Source organism: Microcaecilia unicolor, chromosome 12 (assembly GCF_901765095.1).
Source record: "Microcaecilia unicolor chromosome 12, aMicUni1.1, whole genome shotgun sequence".
NCBI lineage: Eukaryota > Metazoa > Chordata > Amphibia > Gymnophiona > Siphonopidae > Microcaecilia > Microcaecilia unicolor.
This window is the reverse complement of record NC_044042.1, coordinates 26,186,930-26,202,467: the sequence shown is the minus strand read 5'-3', so window position 1 is coordinate 26,202,467 and position 15,538 is coordinate 26,186,930. Positions and strand designations below refer to the sequence as shown.

General features: G+C 45.4%; 1 protein-coding gene across 1 annotated transcript in view; it reads left to right on the top strand.

Moving 5' to 3' along the window:
* The window catches only part of PPFIA4 (PTPRF interacting protein alpha 4), a 131,475-nt gene that overhangs the window by 95,610 nt on the left and 20,327 nt on the right, over positions 1 to 15,538 (top strand). The window contains exons 23-26 of the mRNA XM_030220853.1: positions 7,024 to 7,086; positions 8,083 to 8,109; positions 13,755 to 13,930; positions 15,168 to 15,265. Coding sequence (XP_030076713.1) covers positions 7,024 to 7,086; positions 8,083 to 8,109; positions 13,755 to 13,930; positions 15,168 to 15,265 — 364 coding nt within the window. The remainder of the gene's footprint in view (positions 1 to 7,023; positions 7,087 to 8,082; positions 8,110 to 13,754; positions 13,931 to 15,167; positions 15,266 to 15,538) is intronic.

Sequence of the window (15,538 nt, the reverse complement as noted above, 5' to 3'; positions counted from 1 at the left end):
ATGCACTGATCTTCTATCAGCATTATGACTGGCCAAAAACTTTCCTTCCAAAAACTGTCACGTTGCATCCCTGCATCAACGCCACTCCTGTTGTGCCTCTGTTCACCCGTCCCCCACTGCTATATATAGCAGAAACCATGAAAATGGCCAGCACACACTGAAAATCAACACCCCTCTCAAAAGTACATGTGAAAAGATAGGTCTTCAGTGATTGCCCAAAATTATTCAACTCTAATGAAAGTGTTCCACAAGTGGGACTTGAATCAGAAAAACCCTGTCTCGATGATAACACTTTTTCATAACCCTTAACCCCCCCCCCCCCCCTCCAAAGAACACAGGGCTCTCCCTGGAACACACAAACACAACTTACCAGTAGGGCCGCTGAGAGACACAGCTGGACCCGGGGCAGAACTGGAGCGCCGTGAGACGCCTCCCCCCCCACTTTCACCGCCTCTCCCACCTGCCCCCTTACCTTTCTGTCTCTGCCTCCAAGAGTGGGGCCTGAGCCTGGCACAGGCAAGCCTCTTCCTGCCTGCCTGCTTCCACAGTTTGTCCTCTCCTGCTCCTGTCTGTGCTGGGAGTTGAGACCCGCATAATTGCATTAAAGCGATTATTGTGCGAATGCAATCCTCTGGGTCCTGGGCGGCACACAGGAGCAGGAGAAGACAGACCTGGAAGCAGGCAGGAAGAAGCTTGCTGGCGCCTGTTCCGGGCCCCCTCTTGGAGGTCAGGCTGGGGAATTTTGCCCCCTCCCCCCCGCACTGCCCCTCTCGGCGCCCCTGCTTACCAGAAGGATACCTTGGAGCCATACCATGCATCATATAAGGCTTTAATTAGAATTTACGTGCACAATTGTCTAAGCGTATTCTGAAATGTGATGCATGTAAAAGTTGCATAGTTGAAAAGGGGGGCGTGGCCATATGTGTGGAATGGGCAGCTTGTGGGCGTTTCTGAAATCAGTGTGCCTTGTTATAAAATACACCCAGTCTGCGCCTAATTTAGGTGTTGTGATTTGCACCAAGTTTTATTTGGTGTAACTGCCCACGACTAAGTTTAGTCATGCGGAGGGCGCTCGGCGTATTCTATAAACCACATCGAAATTTAGGCCTATTTTATAAAAGAATTCACCTACATGTATTTTTTTTCTGCGTAGATTTTTCAGGTGCTATATATAGAATCTAGCCCTACGTGTGTAAATACCGAATTTCCATCTAAGCACTAGTCTGCAAATACCCACTTAGGACTAGATTCTATATATCGCTCCTAAAAAATCGGCGCTGAAACGAAATACACGTTATAGAATACGCCGAGCCCCCTTTTGCGTGACTAAATTTATTCACAGGCAGTTACACCAAGTAAAACTTGCTATAAATGGCAATGCCTAAAATAAGGCGCAGACCAGGTGTATTCTTTAACAACAAGCATAGATTTTAGAAATGCCCATTCCACACCCATGGCCACACCCCCTTTTCAACTATGTGACTTAGAATTTATGCGCATCACATTACAGAATACACTTAGTTGTGCGCATAAATTCTAATTCATTCCAATTAGTTTCGATAATTGCTTGTTAATTGGCAATTAGTGCTGATTGGCTTGTTAACTAATTAAGTTGTGCATGCAGATTCAGAATACGACTGTGTTTGCATGCACAACTTAAGTCACGCTGTATAGAATCCATGGGTTAACATATTTGCAAGGGGGACATACATATGAGTGGAGCCTTAAGTGTAGGTGGCTAAGTGATGATGTTAATGTGCTTAAATTGTAGTGGTAACAGGCAGATTTAGGGCAGGCAGAAATGTTAGGAGCTTAGCACTGATTTTCAGGACTAGGCTCGTAAATCTAGGCAAATGAATGATGATGACGAAAAATTTTTAATCAAAACTTTTTTTAATTCCTAAATTAAGAGGAATTTCCAGCTGAAAACTTAGGCTCCTAGATCTGGCTGAAAATGGATCACAAATTTAGCAGAAGCACAGCTTTTTTAGACTATCTCTGGCCGCCTCCTATCCGTTTCTGCATACAGTTCAAACTCCTCTTATTGACCTATAAGTGCATTCACTCTGCAGCTCCTCAGTACCTCTCCACTCTCATCTCTCCCTACATTCCTCCCCGGGAACTCCGTTCACTGGGTTAATCTTTCTTATCTGCACCCTTCTCCTCCACTGCTAACTCCAGACTCCGTTCCTTTTATCTTGCTGCACCATATGCCTGGAATAGACTTCCTGAGCCAGTACGTCAAGCTCCATCTCTGGCCGTCTTCAAATCTAAGCTAAAACCCCACCTTTTTGATGCTGCTTTTAACTCCTAACCCTTATTCACTTGTTCGGAACCCTTATTTTATCATCCTCACCTTAATATTCCCTTATCTCTTGTTTGTCGAGCAGGGACTGTCTCTTCATGTTCAAGTGTACAGCGCTGCGTACGTTTAGTAGCGCTATAGAAATGATAAGTAGTAGTAGTAGTACTTGCTATGTATGTATGTGTGTGTGTGTGTATATATATATATATACATATATATATATATAATTTATGAAAATCTGCAGAAAGTACACTGAAAGCTGGCTAAGTGGTTATAAAATGTGAGCGATTATGAATGGAGAAGTCTCTCCCAGGACTTGTAATAAATGCCTTGCCTCAGGGGTCAATAGCAGATCTGCTTCTGTTCACATTCTTAAATAGCTTCGACATGAATATTAAAGGTCATCTTGCTGTCTTTGTGGTGGATGAAAAAGTAAGAAGCAGATTCGGGAAAGATGAGCATGAGAAGAGGTCACTGAACACCCTGGATAGATTGGTAGCCAGTGCAGAAATATGGCAAGTGAGTGTCAGTGGAGATGAATGGGAAGGTGATGCATCTTGGCAGGATAACAAAATGGGCTGCATAGTCCATGTGCATGACCAACTATCCATGTCAAAACAAGGTCAGGTAGCAAAAAGTAACATATTGGTTGTGTTGAGCCTTATGAATGAGTCCTGCTGGTAATTCTACGACCAGATGAGCTTCGAATGGAGCAGAGCTTTGGCAGCATGTGTGTTGGTCTCTCTCTGAAGGGTGAGATAGCAGAGGTAAATAAAGTACAGGTATACAGTGTGAGGGATAGTCTAAAGGACTTAAGGGGGGGTAATTCTCAAAACGTCACCTAAAGTTAGGCGCTGGGATGATGTGTGCCAAGCATGAATTGTACATACATTTTTTGTCACTCAACGAATAGTTAAGCTGTAGAACTCGTAGCCGGAGGATGCGGTATCTGGGTTTAAAAAAGGTTTAGACAAGTTCCTGAAGGAAAAGTCCATAGTCGGCTATTGAGACAGACATGGGGAAGCCGCTGCTTGTATGTGCTACTATTTGGGCACTTGTAACCTGGATTGGTCACTATTGGAAGCAGGATACTGGGCTAGATCCATTGGTCTGACCAGTGCCGTAGCGAGGGCTAATGACACCCGGGGCGGGTCGCCGGTGTGCACCCCCCCTCCGCGGCGCCCCCCCCCCCGGGGCGAACCCCCCCCCCCCCCCCCGGAGCGCATTCTTACCTGCGGGAGGGCCGATCCGCCCCGAATGCACATCGCTCGGAGCTGCGTCGGCCTCGCTGGTTCCCTGCTCTCTCTGCCCCGGAACAGGAAGTAACCTGTTCCGGGGCAGAGGGAGCAGGGAACCAGCGGGGCCGGCACCCCCCGAGCGCGTGAACTTGGGGCGGACCGCCCCTCCTGCCCCCCCTTCCTACGCCACTGGGTCTGACACAGTATGGCACTTCTTATTTTATTTATTTATTTGTTACATTTGTATCCCTCATTTTCCCACCTATTTGTAGGCTTAATGTGGCTTACGTAGTGCCGGAGATCTGTTTGCAGACTCCGGAGTAAACAAATACAAGGTGATGTTGTGGAAGGGTAAGGTTCATGTTGTAGGACCACACAAAGGGATCGTACAGCGGAAGAGTTGTGTGATGGCCATTATGAACTTTAGTGTTGTGTCGCTGATTTCAGGCGTTTATGTTGGGTCGGTAGGGTATGCCTTTTTAAACAGGTGGGTCTTAAGTGATTTTCTGAAGTGTAAATGGTCATATGTGGTTTTCAGGTCTTTTGGTAGTGCGTTGCACAGTTGTTTTCTTACACAAGCAATTATGTGTATAATTGCTGTTACAAAAGTAAAAGAAAAAATTGGAGGAACCACCCTAATGTATAAACATGAACCCTCTAAAAGTGGAACCATTGCCCACTCTTAATAGTCAAAAAATGCTTCTGTCGTAAACACACATGCGTGAAAATAAGGAGCAATGGAGGAAAAAGACTTCAGTTGGCTTTGGTCATCTCTTGACAAGAGTTCAGGTGAATCCCATATCAGGATATATCTTTCACCTTTCACAGCTCACAGTCTCCATCATTGGTCTAAAAAAAACCTCCATTCAGAGAATCTTTAATAACATGCTCACTCGTGAAAAATTAAAATGATCATTAAAGCTAGTATATAGAACGTGTGAAACATATCAGTGTCTTTGAATTCCAGTAAATCATTTCATTGTGTGTATGAAGCAACAGGAGCTATCATTGCTCCTCATTTTCATGCATGTATGTTTACTGCAGAAACATTTTTTTGACCAATTAGGAGTGGGTACTGGTTCCACTTTTAGAGGTTGGGAGTTCATAATTGCTGTTACGGAATACTAGCGTGAGTCCTAAGTTATGGGGCCTTTTACAAAGGTGCGGTAGGCTGCATGCGCGTGCAGCGTGCGCCAAAATGAGAGTACCGCCAGACTAGAGTGCTCCCCTGGTGGTGATTTTGGATTTGGAGCGCACCCATAGCGCCGGGACAAATTATTTTTTTATTTCCTCCCATGCACGGCGTTTGCAGAGTTAATTTGCAGTTGGTGCTTGCTGACCGGTAACCATGCCTGAGCCCTTACCGCTAGGTCAATGGGTGGCAGTAAGGTCTCGGGCAAAAAATGGACGTGTGCTGGCTTCAGTTTTAGCGCACTTCCATTTTCCGGCCCCGTAAAAAAGTCCCTTTTTCCTAGATGCGGTAAAAAGTTTTAAAGTCGTATTTAGATGTCCTGTCGAAAATGCCCCTTTTTATCCGAAGCCTTTGCGTTGGGGTCTCAGATACCAGTACTGCTCCTGTTTCATCATTGCTATTTAAAGAGCATTACGCCAGATCTTGATTATCAGAGTTGGCGAGGACCTGGTCACATGACCTTAATTGCTCTCTCTCGCGCTCTCTCTCTCTCTCAACACCAGTTTGGGATTCCATCCTAAAAGTGTCCATACACTATGGCTGTATCGAGAATTGTTGTACAAATTTCCCCCCACAGAGCCTTTCGAGCCCGTTTGCTGCAATAAGACACTTGTTCAAAATGTAGATGTACACCTGCTACTTTGGGCCATGTGTTTTGGAGCTGTGCCGCTGTGGTCCCATTCTGGAAGACAGTCTTACGAGCTTTGGAGAAATATTGGAATTGCACAGTGTGCTATGACCCTTTGATTCTTTTTGGAGTATATGTCTATTCGGATCCTGCGCTGCAGGGTTTTAAAAAGTTTCTTCGCCTGGCAATGTGTTTTGGTCTGAAGTCGATTTTACTTTGTTGGTTGCAGGCCTAAATGCGGCTGGAGCGCCATGGAGTTCATAATCTCAACGATCCTGCTGGTCATCGTTTTCAGGAGAGTTGGGAGTCTTTTTGGTAGATTTTGCCCTTTCGGGCTCACAGTTACCTGTTAAACCTCTGACTGAGATTTGATTCGCTCCATTATTCTGAGACCTGATCCGCTTGCCAAGTGTGTGGGGTGTAGGTGGGGGGTGGGTAACTTGAATTTTCATTTCTTTGGGATTTGTCTGGCAGTCATTGTTGGTTTCTTTTCAAGAATTGTCTGTAACAGTTGCTCTGTTTTTCTGTCAACCGATAAAGCAGATATAAACATAATTTATTCCTTGTGTATAGTGTCACTGAAAAATGCCCCCCAGTTAACTTTTTTACATTTTCTTTTCTTCTTGTTTTTTATATGATTTTGATTTCTTATTTGCTGTGTTATCACAAGATGTTTCTTGTTGAGAAAAGTAAATGGTATTATAAAAATAAAATTTAAAAAGTTTACCAAATACTCTGTCGCTGGTGTAAGTGCTCCACCTTATGTTGGTAAGTGTCTGGGAACGGGGGTGAAATTCACAAGCCTTTTGGGGTTGTGGGTATATATATTTATATATATATTTTTTGTTACATTTGTACCCCGCGCTTTCCCACTCATGGCAGGCTCAATGCGGCTTACATGGGGCAATGGAGGGTTAAGTGACTTGCCCAGAATCACAAGGAGCTGCCTGTGCCTGAAGTGGGAATCAAACTCAGTTCCTCAGGACAAGAGTCCACCACCCTAACCACTAGGCCACTCCTCCACTGTTGCTACTATTTGAGATTCTACATGGAATGTTGCTATTCCACTAGCAACATTCCATGTAGAAGTCGGCCCTTGCTGATTACCAATGTGGCCGCGCAGGCTTCTGCTTCTGTGAGTCTGACGTCCTGCACGTACGTCAGACTCGCAGAAACAGAAGCCTGCGCAGCCTTCTACATGGAATGTTGCTAGGGGAATAGCAACATTCCATGTAGAATCTCCAATAGTAGCAACATTCCATGTAGAATCTCCAATAGTATCTATTTTATTTTTGTTACATTTGTACCTCAAGCTTTCCCGCTCATGGCAGGCTCAATGCGGCTTACATGGGGCAATGGAGGGTTAAGTGACTTGCCCAGAGTCGCAAGGAGCTGCCTGTGCCTGAAGTGGGAATCGAACTCAGTTCCTTAGTTCCCCAGGACCAAAGTCCACCACCCTAACCACTAGGCCACTCCTCCACTCTGGTTACGCTAGTATTCTATTATCAAAAATAGCTGCCTAGGTTCCTTATAGCAATGCTTCTCAACCCAGTTCTCGGGACAGAGCTCCGAGCAATCTGTACCCAAATGATTTATACTTATTGCTGCATGGTGTGGGTTGTTCCTTATCTCATGTTGGGGTTTCTTGACTTTTTCTTAGTCCTCTGGAAATGTCTGGGTTACCCATGAAGAAATGAAAAGCATGGCAACGTCAACTAAACTGGTAAGTCTGACTTCGGGATCTGGCTCTTTGTCTCTTCATATAACATCTGTGAGAGGTTCTGGTAGCACCAGGCCCCAGAGCCAAGAGTATATGGAGCCCAGCAGAACCTAGTGACTTAAGAAAAGAGGGCATGAGGGTGTAGCATTTCCTTATTGCCCAGGGCAAGGGGGCATAAAATTCCCAGTGGCGGTTCGCCCCGGGTGCATGTTGCAGAAGGGGTGCAGGGAGCAGCTGCGTGGCTGTTGGCTCCACTGGTTCTCTGCTCCCTCTGCTGTTACTTCCTGATCCGGGGCAGAGGGAGCAGGGAACCAGCAGAGCTGACAGCCGTGCAGCTGTTCCCAGCACCCCAGCTGATAAGAAGAATGTACCTGGGGTGGGGGGGGGGGGGAACAACAGTGATGCGCCGGGGGGGGGGGGGGGGGGATGCAGCACCCAGGAGAGGCTGTCATGCTGTACCCAGGGAGGGGGGAGGTGCGCCCCGGGTGGCAGCCGACCAAGGAACACCACTGAAGATTCCATCGGTACTTAGTTGGTTCATGCAGAAGAGGATGAAGGCATGCCATTACTCAGTGCTCCAGAATGAGAGAATGTGAAGTCCCACTGTTACCCAGCCTCCAGAGTAAGGGAGGTTATGAGGTTGGCAATGGGGTATACAAGGATCAAACATAGTAGATGATGGCAGTTAGAGACTAAACTGACCCTTCTGATCTGCCTGCTAAGGGCTGTAACCATTTCTCTTTCCAAGTTGATCCCTTCAATCTCTTTGTTTACAGTTTTAACTACTGCTCAACTAGTTTTCCAGGGCATCATGGATTATGAGAGTTGAGTCTGACTCAGTTCTCTAGGGCAGGACAGTGTGAGTGCCCAGTGCTGCCTAGTGATTACGTCAGCACATCTGTTTCCAGTTCCTGTATTTTAAGGCAGTAGGAGTATCTGTGTTTCTTTTAACGTACCCCACCCTCTTTCTCTTGACACGCTGCATTTGTTGCTCTTAAGGACAATGAAGAGGGCAGCTGGGCACAGGTGAGTCGTGTTTCTTCCTCTTTCTTCCCAGTGGTGGAGATCGTGGTACTTCCTCTGTGTGTGTAGCATGGCCCAGGATTACAGTGATGTCATTTAGATGTTTCCTGTTTGATGTACAGTGAAACCAGTGCTGGCTGGTGATCCAGTTTCTGTAGGGAGATCGTTGGTCTCCCTTGGGTTTTGAAATCGCATCCCAATGAGCATGGCCACCAAGCTCTGTGTCGTTAGAAACAAGGTGAGTCAGTCCTGGTTCTATTCCCATTTCTTCTCTGGACCTACAGACCATAGATGCAATGGGGCGAAACCAGGATTGACTTAGCTTGTCCTTTATCACTTGGACAACTTTAGTCTGAAAGCATTTTGTTACTTGCACTTGATAATTTCATTTAAGTTTATTTTTCATACTCCACTTTTACCATTCCTGTTTAGAGCAGATTTCAGTAAAGTAAAATTATAGAGCGCATAAAACAAAATATAAATATATAGCAAATTCAGATACCCCACAGCAAGAAATTCATCATCCCCAAAATACAGTAACTCCAACCCCCACCCCACCTCCCCAAAAAAGAAATCCATCCTTAAATTGCCCCAGCTACATGATTCAACCCACCAATAAAGATCCATAGCCAATAATATCATTATTTAGAAAAAACTTTGAAAAAGAGAGGTTTTAAGGAAATGAAAGAATTCTAAATAATTTCCAACACATCTAAGCTGTAAAGGCAAAGAATCCCATTTAAATAAGTTAAGAATTTTCACTTTAAAAGAGTGAAAATTATTGGATATGATAATGTAAAACATTCAGGTAGATGCAAAGCCCTAATAGGCAGAGAATACTCCAGCATCATAGTCATATAAGCAGGGGCAGAACAATGCATTATTTTAAAAATTACAAGGGACACCAACAGTTTAATTAGTGCCTTAGCATGAATTGGAAGCCAGTGAAATTTGCATAAAGGGGAAGTAGCCTTTTCCCTGGTATGTCCCCTAAAAATACACATGGTCACCCTGCTCTGTTTCACTGTCAATCTTTTCCACTGGTAGCCCCAGACAGAACATTGCAACAGTCAAGGTGAGAATTAAGAGAACTCCCCAAATAATATAGTAATTGTCAGTGCATAGTATATAGTGGCGGTTGCCATCTACTTAGAGCAGGGGCGCTCAGTGTCGGTCCTCGGGGGCCGTAACCCAGTCGGGTTTTCAGGATTCCCCCATGAATATGGAAAGACAACAAAGCAGACCAGTAGAAGGAAACCATAAATTTATTGACCAAAAACTAAATATTCAAATAAGCCCAACACAGGCCGTGTTTCGCCCAGCAGGGCTGCATCAGGGGCTACACAGTTTTCTTTTATTGTCAGGGTTAATGAGATAGGTATACTGATGTAAAAAAATGTACAGAGGTCTTCTAAAATGTAATTAAAAAACAGCCAAGTGATCAAAAAAGTGATGACGTGCAATCTGTCAGATACACTAGCAGCTCTGTAGGCGGGCGGCGGCAGTAAAGGCAGCAAGCAGGCAGGCTCGCCTCCATCCTTCACTTCCCTGCCCTCTTAGTGTCCCGCCCTCGCGTAAAGGAAATTACATCAGAGGACGGCGGGACGCTGAGAAGGCAGGGAAGTGAAGGACGGAGGCGAGCCTGCCTGCTTGCTGCCTTTACTGCCGCCGCCCGCCGGTTCGCCGCTGCGACTTCGCTAAATAGAGAGTGGAGTGGAAGTGAGCCTATCTAGTCCACTGTAAGTAAGGAAGACATTTGATTAATCTCTGTTTCCACTCCCCCGCTCAGCCGTCGCCGTTCACTCAAAACACAGCAAGCAAACCTGTGAGCTGCTGCATCCACGTTGTCGTTCTTTGTTGGATCATCTGTAACAAGTAGGGGAGCTGCCGGCCCCCAGAAAAAAAGGTGCCGGTATGCTGTACCGGCGCGTGCCGGCACAAAAAAAGCACTGCTTCTTTCACTCTAGAAGTCCTTCAACTTCTGCAGCTAAAACTCATTTCTTCTTTGTCGGCGATGATGTTCCTGTGCAGTGCTTGTTGATTTCTGGATTGAGAAAAAATAGAAACTGAAAACATGATGACATTTAAGGATCATTAGGCCCATCTAATCTGCAAGTTTGTCGTGCTGCAGTGCCGTAGACCCAAGGTGCTCTCTGACTCTCCCTTTACTCTTTGAAATGAGGGATCCTTCGTGCATTTTCCCAGGGTACCTGAATTCCATTATTGCTTTTGCCACAACCAGCTTCTCTAAGAGCTCTGTGCCATGACTCCGCCAACATTTCCTTAAAAAAGAAATACTTTCTGATGTTACTCCTTTGGATTCTCATAGCACACAGCCTCTTGTTCTAGAACTTTCCACTGAAATAATATTTTCTTGTGAGGAGCAGGTAGAAAACCCGCAAACTTTTACCTGCAGGTTTTGTGCCAGTTCTCAAAGGCAAAATTCATATGTACCTTCCCCTTGAAAACAAGCCCAGGAAAAAGTAGCCTCAGATTTACACTTGATTTCTCTCTGGATACTTTTTCTCTCAAAATAATGTGCATAATTTTGAAAACGCAAAACTATATATATTGTTGCCTCTCTTGACCTAACTCTATTTCCAGATCTCTCCTATGAAAATGTAGGTGAAAATATGCAACTTGTGGCACTTTTACCCACAGGTTTAAAGAGCCCTTTGACCCAGGTAAAATCATTCCTACAGGTAAATGGCTTTTGAAAATCTCCCCCCCCCCCCCCCCCCAGCGATTCAGAAGTCTCTAACATATCCCTCTGGTCTCTCCTCTTCTCTGTGTATATCTGTAGCATAGCCAGACCTGACATTTTGGGTGGACCCAGAGTCAACATAGTTGGGCAGTAGGTATCTTTTGTTTCCCTACCCCCCCCCCCCCCCAAAATGTGGCATTGTGTCTCCCAATTGCCCCCCTTGGGTCCAGCATCTCTCCTCACCTTCAGTCCTCCAAACTTTCATGTCTTTCACTGGCAGCAATGATGCTAGGTTGCCTCTGGACATCCCAGGTGTCTTCCACCTGCTGTGCCCCCCCCCCCCACATGTGGCAGCAGGAAGTTGCATCAGAGGAGGTGGGCTAAAGCAGAGGGAAGGTCCATGTGCTCACTGGAGGAAGTTTGGCTTTATTGCTGCCAGTGAAAGCATGCAAGTTTGGGGGACCAAGGGCATGGAGCAGATACCAGAAAGGGGGTGGGGGTGGAGATGCTGAAATGTAATGCAGTTTTTTACCTGGGCATCAGTGGAAGGGACTGAGTGGTGCCTAAGGAGAAAGCAGTGCCTGATAGGCCCATCCAACTCCGGTGGCCAGTGCATATCCAAGCCCACCCATAACTATGACCCTATATATAGGTCTTTAAATCTTATTTCATAGGGCTTTTGATATAGATTCTGCACCGTTTTGGCAGCTCTTTTCTAAACCACCTCTATTCTGCCTGTGCCATTTGGGAGGGGTTATCTGGTCCATCCTTCTGTCTCCTGTACCTGTGTCATCTCAGAAAGAGATTAATGCATCTTCCTTGTATAGACCTGCAAAGGCAGAGATTCCCCTCTTCCCCCATACTGCTCATAAAAATGTAGCAGACTGGTTAGGCGAGACTCCCACTTAGCTGAATCCGTGTTAATGTATATTGGCTACCCTCCAATCTTTGAGTATCAAAGACAATTTTATTGATGAGTTACAGATTGCTAATAGTAAATCTGCAATTTCATTTTTGAGTTCTTTCAGCATTCTCGGGTGTATACAATCTATCCAGTCCAGGTGATTTGCTGCTTTTTAGTTTGTTGATTTGACCTACTACACCTTCCAGATTAATTAAGATTTGTTTGATTTCCTCCAAAGTCACCATTTCTGGCATGGATAGTATACTTACATCTTCCTTAGTAAAGACTAAAGCAAGAAGTAATTTAGCGCCCAATATTCAAAGCAATTTAAACAGCCAGGAGAGGCTTCTCCTGGCCATTTAAATGGTCTGTCTGGGGATATCCGGGGAAATTCAGTGGCAATAACCAGTTAATATATTCTCTAGCTGCCCATGGCCAAACCGACTAGTTTGTTGGCGGTCCAGGGGTGGAGTTAGGGTGGAACAGAAACTTATCTGGTTAGCTTCTATGTGGTCTGCTAACCGGCTAAGCAACCACATAAAGTTAGGACAGAAAAAAGGTCAGTGCCCAGTTAACTTCCGGGTCCTGGACAAATAGATTTCTATTTTCCTCCCTCCCTCCCCCCCTCCCAACCCCTCCTTCTCCAGGACAAAAGAAGGGCCAACCAAAGTTAACCTTCCCCCCCCCCCCCCGATGTGACAAGATCCCCCCTCCCAACCCCTCCACTGAGCCTACCTAAGGTTATGAGTTTTTGCATCTATGACAGGCTTCTTTCAAATTTTCTTTTTGCCTTCCTTATCACTGCTTTGCATCTAATTTGCCAATATTTATACTGTTAACTTGCTTTCTTCATTCAGATGTTTTTTCTGTTTTCGAAAGATGTTCTTTTGGCTTATAATAACCTCTTTCATCACATTGTTTAACCGTGCCAGCTGTTTGACCTCTCGCTTTTTCTAATTCATGAAATACCTCTGGTCTGGGCCAGTGGCGTAGCTATGTGGGGCCTGAAGGGGCCCGGGTCCCCGTAAATTTGGCCCTGCCCCCCTGCCCCACGATCCCCTTCAACCCCCCTCCCGCCACCAACTCTCCCGCGCCGTCGCCGCCTGCCCCGTCGCCGCAAATGATACCTTTTTTGAAGAGAGACTTCCTTCCACGCTAGAGTAGCACCTTTCTTCAACGAAGTTCCGGCGATCAGCTGTTTTGACGCTGGCGACGCTGCCGGCGTTGAAACAGCTGATCGCCAGAACTTCGTTGAAGAAAGGCGCTACTCGAGTGTGGAAGGAAGTCTCTCTTCAAAAAAGGTATCATTTTCGGCGACGGGGCAGGCAGCGACGGCGGGGGACAGTTGGTGGCAGGAGGGGGGTTGAAGGGGATCGTGGGCAGGCCGGCAGGGGCGGGTCCGATGTGGTGGCGGCGGCTCGGGGGGGGGGCGGTGGTGGGGGGGCGGCTAAACAGTACCCCCCCACCTCGGGCTCTGGCCCCCCCTCTTGGCGAGGTCTGGCTATGCCCCTGGTCTGGGCTTCCAAGATGGTAGTTTTGAAAACATCCACACCTGATATAAACTCTTAACTTTGCAGCTGTTCCTTTTAGCTTTTTTTTTTTTAGTAAAAAAAAACTTGTCCTCATTTTAATATTCCCCTTTTGTAAGTTAAATGTCAGCACAGTAGATTTCCTTACTGTTCTCCCTCCAGTTAAGTCAAATTTGATCACATTATGATCATTATTGCCAAGTGACTCCACCATTGTTATATCTTGCACCACATCCTGTGTTCCACTAAGATCTAGGTCTAAAATAGCTTCCCCTCTTGAGGTTCCAGCAGCCTCATGAATCCATCATTTATTTATTGTAGCAGCTCTCTTTAGGATAAATGTATTATCAGCCTCTTTATTCAGAGTCAGACTGGGAACTCCTTGTGATAGGAATGATGATTGTTGACATGTAACTTATCTTGTAAAATGTTGTATATATTGAAATACTGCTGTCATGTTTATTACTGTTATCTCGTATGGGCAGTTCACACCTTGGTGTTTGGTTTTCAGACTCTTGCATATGGTGATATGAACCATGAGTGGATTGGGAATTACTGGCTTCCTAGCCTAGGACTCCCTCAATATCGCAGTTATTTCATGGAGTGCTTGGTTGATGCACGGATGCTGGACCATCTAACCAAGAAAGATCTCCGTGTGCATCTAAAGATGGTGGACAGCTTCCATCGGTGAGCTAGCATAGATTTCTCATTGTGTGTGAAAACAAGACCACATTTGGAGCGGACTGTCCTACGTAGCACAGTGTTTGATTAACGGGTACCATGGTATCAAGTTAACCTCCACTGAAGGCCTTTGTAATATTGCATCATGGGTATTCACTTTTCCCACTGTTACTCACTTTAAAATCTCCATACTTCTTCATGAAAATCCGAAAGCATACACAGTATGCTGTTAAGGACACTACACTGCCAAGTTATACTTTCGTGCTGTCTTAATTTCTTTAACATTATGGAGGATATTTCCAGACTGTCCGTACTAAGGTTCCTAAATTTCAAAGAGAAGGCCTCTGTGTACTTTTCCCTTTGAAAACTTCTGTGGGTACGGAGGATCTGTAGACATTAGTGGCTGTTTTTTACGCACGTAGACTTTCTCTGGAAAAAGTGCATAGTTTTGACAAATACCAATCTACATGCATTATTTTCCAGTTCTGCTGAAAATACGCCCCTGAAAATGTCTTTCCAAAGGCAGTTAAAATATATGCATTGTGGAAACTAAATTAGTATTGACTCTAAAACACTTCTGAAACTGGTTTGATAACATTTGCAGATGACACAAGCTCAGTACTTCATCTCTGTTGCTACTCAATTCTTCTGTTAACGCCGCCCATTGGTGCACCTAAAGGTCCACAGTGCACAAAACACAATCAATGGTAGGGTCGTCCCTGCCTCCTAGAGATCTTAAACTGATTTATGTTGGTTTTGTGCTTGTGGTCCTTGTTTTTAACACCTGCTGACTTATGCAAATGAGGACCCACAATGAATCTTTGCACATGGCGTGGTATCCCTTCCTATCCCGCTCAAGCCACCCCTGCCAGGAAGGAAGACTCAATTCAGGAATAGATTTAGGAGTAGCACAAAAAATATTTTATAACAGAAAGGGTGGTGGATGCATGGAACAACCTCCCAGCGGAGCTGGTGGTGGTAAAAACAATCACAGATTTCAAGCATAAGGAATGTTTTGCCACAAAGAGGTAAGGGGAAAGCTGGAGATCCTTCAAGTACCAAGAAGGGCCAATTGGCCGATGAGGTGAGTCTTGCTGTCATATTCTGAGTTTCTGCAACTTCTAAGCACTCAATGACACACAGAATCCTCATGGACTAGATTGATAAGCCAGCTGTGAACTGCTCCTTACAAAATCATTCGTCACTGCACAGGACAGTATTAATTGGCTTCTCCCCTACACAGTGCCAGCCTGCAGTATGGCATCATGTGTCTGAAGAGGTTAAACTATGACAGGAAGGAGTTGGAGAAGAGACGGGAAGAGGCTCACCATGAGATCAAAGGTGGGTCTATAATGTGAATATGTTCAATGTTTCACAATGTATATTAAGGTTGCAATGAGTTGGCCATTCATCTTTACTCCCGTCCTTGAAGTGCCCCTTTGTTGCTTGTGTCAGAGCTGAGATCCATGGATTAAGCAGATCTTTAGGCCCGACCCAGTGTGGCAGCACTTATGCTGTCTGGTATTTATAAAACGGAATATCTAAGAAGCCACTAGTCCACCCTTTTGAAGAAAATGTCCCCTAGATTGCAGCAGTAGGTTTGGTTCAACCATT